This window comes from Fulmarus glacialis, unplaced genomic scaffold (assembly GCF_000690835.1).
Source record: "Fulmarus glacialis isolate BGI_N327 unplaced genomic scaffold, ASM69083v1 scaffold24683, whole genome shotgun sequence".
NCBI lineage: Eukaryota > Metazoa > Chordata > Aves > Procellariiformes > Procellariidae > Fulmarus > Fulmarus glacialis.
In genome coordinates this window covers 6,189-19,045 of record NW_009202668.1, presented here as the reverse complement: position 1 = coordinate 19,045, position 12,857 = coordinate 6,189, and the positions used below count along the sequence as shown (strand labels likewise).

The 12,857-nt window shown below is 38.3% G+C and overlaps 1 protein-coding gene across 1 annotated transcript; it reads right to left on the bottom strand.

Moving 5' to 3' along the window:
* Positions 1-5,212: 5,212 nt before the first annotated feature.
* On the bottom strand, positions 5,213-8,284 carry LRRC14B (leucine rich repeat containing 14B). Its single transcript, XM_009574380.1, has 2 exons — positions 7,380-8,284; positions 5,213-5,858 (listed from the first exon to the last, which is right to left on the bottom strand). Exons 1-2 carry the CDS (start codon positions 8,282-8,284, stop codon positions 5,213-5,215), a joined length of 1,551 nt encoding a protein of 516 aa, XP_009572675.1.
* Positions 8,285-12,857: the final 4,573 nt, after the last annotated feature.

Sequence of the window (12,857 nt, the reverse complement as noted above, 5' to 3'; positions counted from 1 at the left end):
GGTGTTGGCTTGTGTGCGCTGGGGTTGCTGAGTACTGGGCATGGCTGGGTACTGGGCCCTGATGTTGCTGGGTGCTGGGTACTGGGCTTGCTGGGTGCTGGCCGGTGCGGTTGCTGGGGGCTAGGTCCTGGGGGTGCTGGGTACCATGCATAAGCGAGTGCAGGGTATGTCTTGCTGCTGGATGCTGGGACTCACCTTAGAGAAGAGAAAGCAAGAGAAAACATACAATGAACCACTGAATCCTTAAAGTTTACAATGATTACGTGACAATCCTCAGTTCATCTATTGAGCTGCTATGCCAGTTTGCAGAACAGAAAAAGCTGAGAAGAACAAAGATCATAGCCTAAGTACTTTTTTTTTCACTGAGATTGCTATAGCATTGAAGCAAAAATGTGTCATACTGCAAAATTCAAAACCTCAATACTTGATTCTCTTCTACAATAAAGTCTGCAACAGTGAAATGCAGGGAAGACAATATTGGTGGTTTTTTTTGTTACAGAAGGTACAGCAGATTCTTTAGTTTTGAAAGCAAAACAACAGCCTTCAAAGTCAACACAATTTGAAAAAAAAAATATCACTCAGGGTTTAGGGAAATATCATTTTTGAAATAGGTGAAAGTAAAAGTAGCTGGTACCCGTGTATTGAATGTGCAAGTTGATGGAGGGTGTTTCTTGGGGCAAGGGTTAGGCATGAGAAATAAATTACAGCTTGTGCAAAAAGGAAATATTAACAAGAAGGAAAGGGAGCACGCTGTGTCAAGCCGCCAATATTTCTACTGATGTCTATAATTTTTGATATCCAGTACAGCTATGAGTTTTAGCTCCCATCTTTATCTTTGGAAGAGGTTTTCTAGGATTTCCTAGAGAATTAGGAGACACAAGAGATAGCACACTTGTTTTCTGACAAATTTAATAGGTGCATGTTTTTATCCATTGATTATACAAATCAGTTCCGTTGAATGGTGGTTGTGTTTCCACTACAAATGTGGTGCACTTCTATAAGTACATAAAGTAAAATCACAGGTGCAGGATTCAAGGATATCCATATTGATGTATAAGTTACTGCTAAGAGAGAGGGGGAGGTGGATTTGTGGATAGCCTTTGGCAAGATTCGCATTTCCTTATAGTCCAGATTCATCTTCAGTATATTAGAATCATAGAATGGTTGAGGTTGGAAGGGACCTCCAACCTCAGCCAAAAAGTGGTATTTTGACTTGCTAGGCAGAATCCGTGTCTTATGGTTAGATGCTGTTTGGAGTTCGAGTACTGCAAATAATTCAGCAGAGGCTACAATTTCCAAGCAACTTCCTACAAGGATGGTCACATGAGGTTCTGATCTGTACAAATAGGGTTCTGATATGTGCAGTCAGTGAAGGTTTTTTGTTTCATCCCGAAGTAATTGTATTTTGGTGGATATTTTAAAAATGCAGTTCGCTTACTTGGTTGAAAACATTTGGTGCTCAATAGCTTTCCTTAGCTTGCTGAGATGGATGTTAGAAATCTTTTCACAAAGCAAGTTTCTTGCTGTCTAAGGGCCTATCTGTAGAGTATAGCATTTTAGGTATGAATTGGATAGTTGTTTTTAGAGAATTGGGTATATTGTCCATGAATTTTCCATTAAATATAAGGCTTTGGTGGTGTTTGGGTTTTGTTAGTTTGATACTGGCCCTAGACTCTGGGAAAATATTGCATAATGAAGCTGAAGCACTTTGACAGACAGATGTTGTTTATTGAATTAATGGCGAAAATCCAGAAGGGAATGGATATCTTGAATTTCATATCTTATCTCTTTTTCCAACTCACAAAAACATGGTTTTCAATAACAAACACTTACTCCAGAATATGGGCAGAGATATGCCAAGCTTTCAGAACATAGCTTCAAAGTTCCTTGAAGAGGAAATTAAATATGTATTTTTTTAAAATCCCACAAGCCCATGCTATAACTATGACAGACAAATGACATCTTTATTATAAAACTGGCCTTATTTATTGACTTAATTCTGAAATGCAATAAGTTAAACCAGATTCCCCATCCAAAAGTCAGGTGCTTGAGGAATAGTGAGGGAATCTATCTTCTTCTTGTAGCGGAGGTGCATGGGTTAGTTTCTAATGTTTTTACCAAGCAGTCCAGTAGTTTCCATCTTTATAAGAACATTAACTTGCCAGAAAACTTTCAAACTCTTTTTTAGATTATTCATTATCATGTCAAATTCAAGTTTCATATCACTGTTATTTTTGGTGGAATCCAATTTTCATGAAGTTAAATTTCATTATGACTTTCAGCTTTATAGTTTAAAATATAACAAAAAGTAGGACTACCTCACAATATAATGTACACTATATAGTATAATCTAAAGAATTTTTTAAAGCGTTATCTCACGCAGTTTAACAGGATTTTTGCTATTTCCCTGCTGTCTCCATTAGAAGATACAGACTGGAGAAGGTCAAAACTACTGACAATTTATTTGCCTAGGGCAACAGCTCTCGAGTAGGTGATTGTGAGAGAACTCAAGCTGAGATTAGGTTGATTAACTTTTACATAAATTGGTAGGGAACTGCCACAAATAAACTCCTGTAGCCCTCAGAGAAAAAAACCAAAATGTTTCATAGTCCAATTTAGCCCTAAGAACAAACTAGTTCTCCAAACATATTGGTCTTGTGATCTTCTTTAAACAGTATATCTGTCAATGGTCATGTGCTGTTTTAACATAATGTACCACAGATATTTTTAGCACGTTATTGTCTGAGATTAGTTCTTACAGAATTACTACTTTTTCAACCACTTTGAGTGCCCAGTGTTGCTGGCACTAAAATGTTCAAGACAGGGATAAAACTTGCTATTTCTCAAAAGTTTCTGTTCATTCTTTATGAAATCTTTCTAATGTTTACTAATGCTTGTATTTGAATGGAGCACTAACAGTAGCAGGAGCACTAACAGATACAGCACTTACTTTTTTTTCAGCATTTTTTATCCACAGGTCAAGCCTTCTCTGAGCAGTTGACATGACATCTGTACTTGGGAGTCATAGCTACATTACAACTATTGATGATAAAATTTATATCAGAAAATTCTGCTAGGACAGAAAACTTAAGGAAGATCCCTCCTTGCCCAAAATATGACATTTTCTCCTAACAAGTTCTGAGGTAAATACAGTTTTGTGTCAGTAAAATACTGTTGTCTTATACTAGCAGTGTTTTATTGCAGTTCAGCCTTTTGGATTCGATGCTATTTAAAGTACTGATATACCTGTTATGCATTTCAGTTAATGCTATATTTCATGCAATAAAATTTTAACATGCAACTGTAAACAATAAAACTTTTGCTTCAATCCTATCAAAATGCATTTTAGACGATCACAAAATGTCGCAAACGTCTGTGTGCTTCTGCAGAGCAGTTGGCTTCCCAGGAACAGGATCCAAATCCTTTCTGTGCATGGATCAATGTGCTCCAACTGTTTGTCGGTCATTCACAGCTATTCTGCATGAAGTGGTGCGTGCGCACCACTTCTATAATGCAATGCACTCCGTACTCCAGGCTCAAAGGGAATATTTGAAATAGATACAGTGCTGATCCTCACTGGGCACTAAAACTAAAACTATGGCCTCTACATACTCCTCCTGGCCTAGAGAGTCATAAATAGACAGCATATATATGTAAGACTGAAAAAGGAAGACAGGCAGGATACCTCAACTCCTGCTACAACATTCACTTTCAGTGCTCTTTAATCAAGTTTTCATGAACTGTTAAAGTATGTTTAATGGCAGAGGGCTGGGCACTAACCTGAGCATCTTACTTTTTTTTTTACATCACCTAGAAGCTAAAGAAGTCTCTAGTTCTACATCAGAGTAGCTTGGGCTCTGGTAGAGTTGACAGAAGCTGTCAGCAGAGCTCTCAAATTGGCTGACAATAGGTGAGATTTGCTAGTATCTTTCTCTTTCGTCTCTTTGCAGTATTACAGGTGAGACGCTCAGTAGACTATGACACTTGCCTACTACCCAGGGGTTCCTCCCCCGTTATAGTACTCTCCCCAGATTTGTTTTGTGGCCCTACTGTTGCATCCTGACACCCTGTTGGCCTCTTTACCCATGTTCCAACACAGTGTGCATGGAGGTCTGGGATTCTGTTTACTCTGTCACTCAAATACATTTCTTGCACTGGAGCTTGCCAAAAAAATGTGATTCTTCCAGGCACTGATGGCAATTCTGTAGCAGAACAATACACAGTCCTGGCAGAAGAGGGCAGTATTTTATGCAGAAGACTTCTAGTCACCCAGCAACCCATCTTGTCCCTTTTCCACATGTTTTAAATTGGCATTGGATTAATTTTTCTTCCTGTGTTTTTAACACTAGTGGGGTTTTTATGCATTATTACCACTGTCCTAGACTTTCTTTAAAACAGCTGAAAGCAGCAGGGTACATTTTACCAGCCAAGAAGCTGATTCAACAAAGGGAGCAGCTAGAGGCACTTACCTGCGGACATCACAAGCATGGCAGTGCAGCACTGTCCTGGTACGCCTTTGTAAAATACACTTTGCAAGAGCTTCAGCAGAGTCCTCATAGCTGCTTTATATTGCTGGGGGAAGTGGGGGGAAATACCCTGCTGTCAGCCAACCATTTGGTTTCCTACCTCCTCAGTATGGAACTTTACTCCTCACCAGCACGATGTGTTAGACAAACTCTGTAATTCCCCATGCAAAAGGAGGTTTATTGTGCTTGCTTCTGCAGAAGAGGCAAGAAGAGGCAACGTACGAGATAAAACACAGACTGGTGAATTCAGAAGGCCAAGGGCAAAAATAAAAATTGGTTTAGGGAGCCATAGGTGAGGACAGGCACACAATCTTTGGGACCTCCTGCTGGACTTGGGAAAGGACTTTCCTGTCTTTTCTGTAGGGCTACAAGCCTCACTGCCAAATCCAGAGGAAACTGTGTAAGAAATCAGCCAAGCTTAGACACCTATTGCTTTACTGAGAAACAAAGCGCTTTTGTGTAAATAATAAGCTATTAAGGGTCCTCCCCGCTTCTGAGAGTAAGTAGTGCTTATGTAAGGTGTATGCAATAGATATAGCATAGTTAAAATACCTCATATGATCAGAGGCTATTAAAGCAGAAGTAAATTCAGAAAACTGAAGACTGATCAATGAAGGCGCAGTTCTAGAAAAGACTACATTAAATTCTGATTTGACAGAGAATCTCATCACCACTATGTTACACCTTTAACTCATTTTGTTAAGAGAAGTAGTGAACTTTTCTAAAGTCTCTTTGAAGGACTTGATCAAGTAAGCTCCCAGTTCATTGTTCGTCTCCTGAACAGCTGCATCATAACTGCCAAAGAGTGGAGTTGAAGCCTTCACATCCTCCCTATTTGCTTGGAGTAAAATGAGGTTAAGCTCCTCTGCCACACTTTCATATTTTTGGTGATCAAATCTGCAGAGACTGGCATCATCAATTGGGTAGGTGGTGCCAATAGGGTAGCAGTCCCTTGGAACTGGGAACTCCACGTTTTTCAGCATCGGCAACTCACAGAAAAATGTGAAAAGGTGTTTAAGTGCTTGGGATGACAGTGGGTTTCCAAGAAACTTAAACTCCTGTAGTTTCTGACAAGGGCTTAAACCTAATATCAACATGTTGACATGAGAGTCTTGGATATTACAGTCCTCTAAGGTAAGAATCCTGAGCACTGAAGAAGAATGGCTGAGAAGCTTAAAGAATATTGATGGGTAAAGGTCAGGTATATTGTGACCACTCAGGTCCAGGGCTTCTAAGTGATGAGCATGGAAGCTATTGGCTAAATAGGCCACATCAGCATGGTTCAATGAGCAGTTAGAAACATCCAGCAACTTCAGTGGAGTTTTTAGTGGGCTGCAGAATTAAAGAGAAAAAAGTTTTATGGCATAAAACATTGAAAAGCTACATTTACAAAATTTCATACAACTATCCACATTATGAATGCAGCCATCTGCCACATTCATTATTTTTTCTAACCTCTTTTGAGAAACAGAAGCATGTGCCAACAATGACAAGTGTATTTTCCTCCTGAAATCAGTTCCATGAATTAGCTACTTTACATGACTCCAACTGTGTTGTTTTAAAGGGGATTAACTTGGTAACATTCTATGTGTCTATTTTGTAACCAGTTATATGTTGTCACGTGTCTATTACTTGCTGAATTAATAGCAGATCATTATTACCATAAAAGCATTGGTGGCTGCTTCTTGTAGAAAGCTATTATAATTCCAGAAATTTAGATAATTTCCATTAAGGAAGGATTCATTCCAAGATGAAAGCCAATCAGTATTCTAACCAGACATCTGCTATTGTTTCTAGTTTTGTTTCTACTATGTTTTTAAATGCCCAAGAGGTTTACACTTTGTATTGTTCTGGAGTTGCAAAGAGACCTTCTGATGAAGAAGAAGGTCGGAAGAAGTGTACCTGAGATTATGTGCAAATATTCTAGTTGAATATAAAATAGTTCTGACAGATGAAAACCAAGCGATCCCATTCATACATACTAAATCTTAGTGAGACTTCTGCCACAGACCTCAGCTGGATCAAGGTTAGAAACTTGTAATTTATTTCTGTCAATATAAGTAGGGTGCCATTCACAACTTTTAAATGAAAAGACTTCTTTGTAAAGGAGGAATTTTAGACCAAGGTGATTTGTCTTGATGAAACTTTTGTCTGCCTTTTTTTTAGATGCTCTGAAAAGCATACAGTTAACTTATTTTCTGTTCAAATATGAACGCTGTTCACTGGCAGCTTGTTATCTTTTTGAGAATTGCCAATTTTTCCAAGGAATTAATCATGAATATTCATATACTAGCTTAAGTTGCAATACAGAAAAGCATCAGATCTCTCTTGCCTTGAGATCAACAGATACAACAAAAATTAGAATCAAAAGTCTCAAATCAAAGTCTCAAATCAAAGTCTACTATCCCCCTGCCCACCTAAAAATACATTATCTGTGGAATATTAGTATATTTACTGCCTGTTTTTTAAAGGACAAAAAATCACTAGAGACTCTGAAAAATACTTGGAATATGACTCCGGTCTTGAACCAAAGGCCAGCCCAAGCTCATTGAGATATAAGAATGTGGCAAATCAAAAATGTCTGGATGTACCCCTCTCTTATGTGATAGCTGAAAGCATATTCTCATCGTACTCATCAGATGGGCTCTGGAAGACTAATAAGAACAGTCAGTTCTTCTAAGTATATTAGATATACATTGGCTTCCAATTCTCCCCAACAAATACTCTTCCTAGCTACCTGCTGCCCCTTCTCTCACACACCCTCAGATATACTCACTTCCCTTATTCTCAGCTTGCTGATGGCACAAAGGGCTGTTCTTTACAGTTTGACTGAAAGCAGGGTGACCAAATTACCTGAGTAGCTTCTGTATTCTTCCTGTGAGTATAGAAAATGACATACTCAGCTCGGTCAGCTGTGTCATTTCACCCATCTTTTCTCCAATGTTAGTAAGCATCCGTTCATCTGTAGCTGTGAACCTTTGCACATTAAATGCTCGTGCTGGCAAGGTCAAGGACATCAATAGAGGGAAGTGGATACTGTTGAAGAGTATTTCCAAGTGTTCCATTTCCAAGCGAACATTGTGAACTATTTCCAGTTTGCGCAACAAAGAAGGATCAGTGAGTTTTATGATATAGAAGAATTTCTGCAAAGCCAGGTTGTCAGTTCTGAATGCCACACAGCAGATCTTCAGTGGACAATAGCATTTCTTCAACAGGGCCTGCACTACCAGCTCATAGTTCCGCTCAGTAACAAACAAGTCAATTAGCACATCAATACTGATTTCGAAAGTACCTGGATTACACTGTGTTTGTTGCAGGTAAACCAGCAGTTCTAAACAAAGCTTAGAGAGCAGCTGTGTCCTGGCCCACCTGCCCATTGTCTTCTTACACTCACAAAACTGAACTTCAACATCTTTTATACCCGTCAGGTCGACCACTTTCAACCTTTTCGTGAAGGGCGAAGGATGATTCAGCACATAGTCTCTCAGCCCTGTCAGACAGCTTTCCAAGCACACTGAGCATGTTCTATGGCTCAGGTCTTCCTGGTAGTCCACAGTAGTTCCCAGAAGTTTTCCCATGTTAAAGTCAACAAGTGGCCAGTTCTCTACCAAATCATGAATCACTTCCCCTTGCTCCAGTAAATAGCTGGCTTTAAAAAGAAGAGGAAAAAGATTATGGGCAACACCGCTGAGACTCTTCCTGGCAAACTCTGCATTTGACACGAATGCTTCAGCACTAATGAATCGGAGAGACTTCATTGTTGCTCTGGACTCCTTACTGTCATGGAGAGCGACTTCTGCGTTTAACTAAAGATCCTAGTTGCTTATCACCTTCTATTTTTATCTGCAGCTGCTGTTTGCTGCTAACAGAAGCCTTGCTTGGAAGGCAGAATGAACCTCAGACATGCTGATCCTCTGCTTTCTATTTTGGAGCTATACTGTGATTCTGCAGTAATTAACTGTGAGATATTTAGTCAGAGAGCATTTATTCATTTAAACCCTCATATTTATAACAAAGCTAACTCAGCTAGGTACAGACCACTGCCCAGCAGGAACAGTAAGATCAGGGCAGCACACAAACATGAGAATATTTCTGTATCTTCCCTATGCCATACAAAAAGGCACTCAGGGTTCCAAATTAAACACATAATATGATCTGTATTCCACTTTCTTCCAGGAAAGATGATATGCTGGGGATTCACATGCTGATTTAAATGGGGGAGAGTTCTCAGAGTTAGCAAGGAGCTTCTCCTAAAAACTATAGCCATAAGGAAAGACTGAGGTGCTACAGTCCTTGAGCTACACAATGTCCCTCCATTTTGCCCTTTCTATCAGCAAGGAATAGTTAAATACAGTGGCTCCAGTGGAAAAGACAAAAGACTCTATAAGAGCTCAGAGCCTTGGTGACCAGGACACTTGTCTGTGGTAGGAGACTGAGGGTTAAGTACAAGACAAGCTGAACAAGACAGAGCACAAAGTTAAAACTTTTTCATGACTTCCCAGGCAAGTTTCCTATTGCTGTTGCTTTGAGCAACACATTGTCTTTTCTTTCCTGTTATTTGAGAAATCATGGTTTCATTGTGATACAGAATGGGAAAACCTTCAAGATCTATTATCTTCTCATGCCAGGAGAAAAACCTCTCTCATCCAGCTGTCACAAAAGCAGAGACAATGTTTCTTTCTTTCAACCTGGCACTTGCTGGCCAGGGGAAGCAACATTGGATACCTCCCTTACCGTGTCCTCTCATGTCTTCTGCTGGGCAACCAATGGGACAGAGAATGAGCATAGCTTGAAGTTATTAAGTTTCTTGGAACATTTATATTTGTTGTGGGTGGTTTTTTTTTTTTTTGGGGGGGGTTGCCTTACATTTGTGTTGTGGGGCTTTTTGCTGTACAATTAGGATTGCAGTATATCTACTGGGTTATCCTCTACTAGCTATTGACTGAACATTGTGTGCAAGGTAATCCTGTAAACGTCTTTCTTTTTTCATCTGTCATTTAGAAAAGCTCTCAAATCAATAATGTTAAATAGTTTCTAAGTGCTTACACCCCTCACATCCTCTATTCCTTCTGTTCCCCAGGCCATTCTCTTGTTCACCTTCCACCCTCTGCAGATGACCTCTACCTCTTCTGTTCTGCACCTCTCATTTCTCCAGTGTCATTTGTACAAAGGTTTCTGAGATAATCTGCCTGGCTGGCAAAACCGACTGTGTCTTAAGATGCCCTTTTTCAAATCCAGAAGAGGTCCTGTCATATTTATTGAATTAAGTTCCATGCCATGCCCCACCTTGTTGTTGGAAGTGCTCAATATGGAAGATTAAACTCCTGCTGAGAAATGCACCAGGATCTAAGAGTACCATGCTGAATTGAAAAAGTTGCAGATGATAACACCAAATGAAATTTACTGTTTCTTTTAAAACAATATAAAAAAGAGTTGAAGGAAAGAGTCAAACTGTCTTCCTCAGCAAATAAGCAATAACCTTTTTTGTATATAGAAGTGGCTACAAATATTTATTTCAGTTTTTCGCCTCTATAAATGTTGCCCGATTCTAATAAAAATCTAGGACATTACTAGAGAAGTTTAGCTTGGAACTTTTGGACCACTGGTCCAAATATACTAGGTAAGCAGATAAAAGGTCCAAATATACTAGGTAAGCAGATAAAAAGTTGTGTATATACCTTAAAAATCAGCTGTTTAAATTTTGAAAGACAATAAAACTATACTTACAAAAATTTCAAGCAATTTGTACATTTTTTCTTGTCATTCAGGGATCAATTATACATTGTTGTTTTCAGCATTTACAAAATCGCACAAAGTATAGTAATACATTATCTGCTATACCTGAGCTGGAGTTGAAAAACAGAGGAAAATACTTAATACCTTGACAAAGTCTATCTATTTCATCTTACATGTTTTTTAATTACATTAGTGATTCCACTCATCTATTTGAAGGCAAAATTAAGCTAATACCAACCAAAAAACTGCAAAAAAAAAAAAAAAAGCTTCCTCAGAATGACACAGTCTAATAAAGATGTCCCTTCCCTGGTCATTTAAAACATATTTAGGATTTTTCTTTTGCTTTTGTTAAGATATTCCATAATGGGTTTACTTTAAAAAAAAAAAAAAAAAGAATCCATGAAGTGTGGTATGAATTTCTCACAGCAAAGCAGATGTGGGATTATCTGGAAAAGCAGGGTCAGCACAGCTTAAAAAAAGTCTTCATTGTCATGTGATTCTGAGCTGTCGAAACAATTATTATATTAAGCATTTAGTTTATTTAATGGTAGAAGAAATCATGACAAATCACTTAACAAATTTTAACCAAAAGTAGCATTCATGCTGTGTTAGTATTGGTTTTGCGCTTGGACTATCTTGAAGCTCTTTTGACAAGGGAAGAAGGAATGCAATGATATTCTCAACTCTCTATTCTCAACTTCACTGGGTTTGATACACATAAAAGGTTTATTTCCTATTCCCATTGATACTATCTCTTGCATTCAAAGTTCTAAAATGGACGTTGTACACAAATAAATTTTATGGAACTCTTTGAAGATTTACTGCAGAAATAAAACATCTTAAACTATCAGACATTTCCTATAGGTATTTACTGACCGACTCCTAAGTACAAAATAACAGAAGCAAGTCTTCCTGAACCTCGATGGTTTTGCTGGTATTTCCTTTAGAAATATAAGAGAGATTTCAAGGATGGGTCTCTTCCTTCTTTGCCCTCCTCTGGCCCATACTGTCACCATCACAACTAAGTCTCTTCCAATTACTTCAATTATAGTACAAACTTGCTTTGTCACGTCCTAGCAAGGTAAAGATTTCTTTCAAAGGGAAACAATGTGGTGATTTTTCCCATTATAGCTTTGTTAGTGTTCAAGACATTACTTTCCTCTGGTCAGCTAATTTGAATTCCAAAGCAGAATTCTTCACCTTCATCTGATCAAAACTAATACCCAAGAGTTAGACTTATACCGTAGGGCCTTACACTTTGTATTTGTAGTAAAACTGCTACCGAGAGGTAGTGATACCTCCTGGATATTACACAAGTGGTCTTCTATTGAAAAGTGAGGGACATGCAGGCTAATAAACCTCTCAACTATATCTCAGAAATATTTTGGTGCTACCAATAAAGTAGAAAAGGAATGGTGGTGTTTATTTGCCCAACTTCATGCCTGGAAAAGTAAGTGCAACCTTTCCTGAAATCCCTTCTGCAAATAAAGAACAGAGGCACTTTCTTGTGAGGGTAGAGCCAGATGAGATGTGGCACAATCAAATGTGCAGGGCCAATGAAAAGCTGCAAGACTGGCAAGTCCAACAGCAACAGCATTTTTTTAAAATGACAGAAAAAATGCCAAGCACATTCATCCAGCATGTACATCCACTGTGAGGTGGTGGAGACCTAGAGAACAGTACTGGATTCAGCAAAGCTGTAAGGTAGTACCCCCATACTATCAGAACTTAGAAGAATCTACCTGATTTGTTTTGTAGCTAAAAATTTTCACAGGATAGAAGGAAGAAAAGAAAGAGGCACCAGCATTAGCAATATATCTATACAGTATCTCTTTGAATATATTTACTTCTTTCATTTCAGTTTCAAGTTTATTGTTGTTTTCTCATTGAAATTTTTTTCTTCTTGAGAACAAAGACAGGGAAGTTAGCTGCCAGCAGAACAGCAGAGAGAAAAAGGAAAAATACACCAGAAACTGCTATGATTTCATTATTTTTAGATGTTGCTGCACTGACTTTAGTGAATCTTCTTGAACCTATCTTCACCCTTCCTTCTGCTCCTTCAATTTACATTTTGTGTTATACCCTTCAGAAGGAAACAAGGTACAGAAAATTCTCATCTAAGTAAGATGGTATGTCTGCGAGATTCCATTCTTGAACTTGCAACATTTAGCAAAAATTTTCAGTGGGGTCTGTTTAAAAAAAGGTTAAATTTAAAAATAAATCTTACTTATCTTCAAAATAACCTGGAGGAATCTAAAAAGTATTTTTCAGCATTAATTTTATGGTCACCTTCACTGTACATGGGTATTGTAACACAGGTCACCAAAAGGTATACAGTTGATGCTTTGGTTTCAATCAGCATGCACAAAAATTTCTTTGCACCTGCTTTATTGACAGATCAGAAAACAAGTTGCAAATTAGTCAGATAAAGCAGTGACAACCTCTAGTGGTGAAAACAGACGTGATCGTTTTAAAAATGTGGAATAGGCAAGTTACAATTTGTAGTGACTTTCAGTTTTAAACGAAAAGACACAGGCTAACAAAAATTAGTTGGCTAAAGTATGATGCAAAACTTTTATGATCACTTAGAAAACT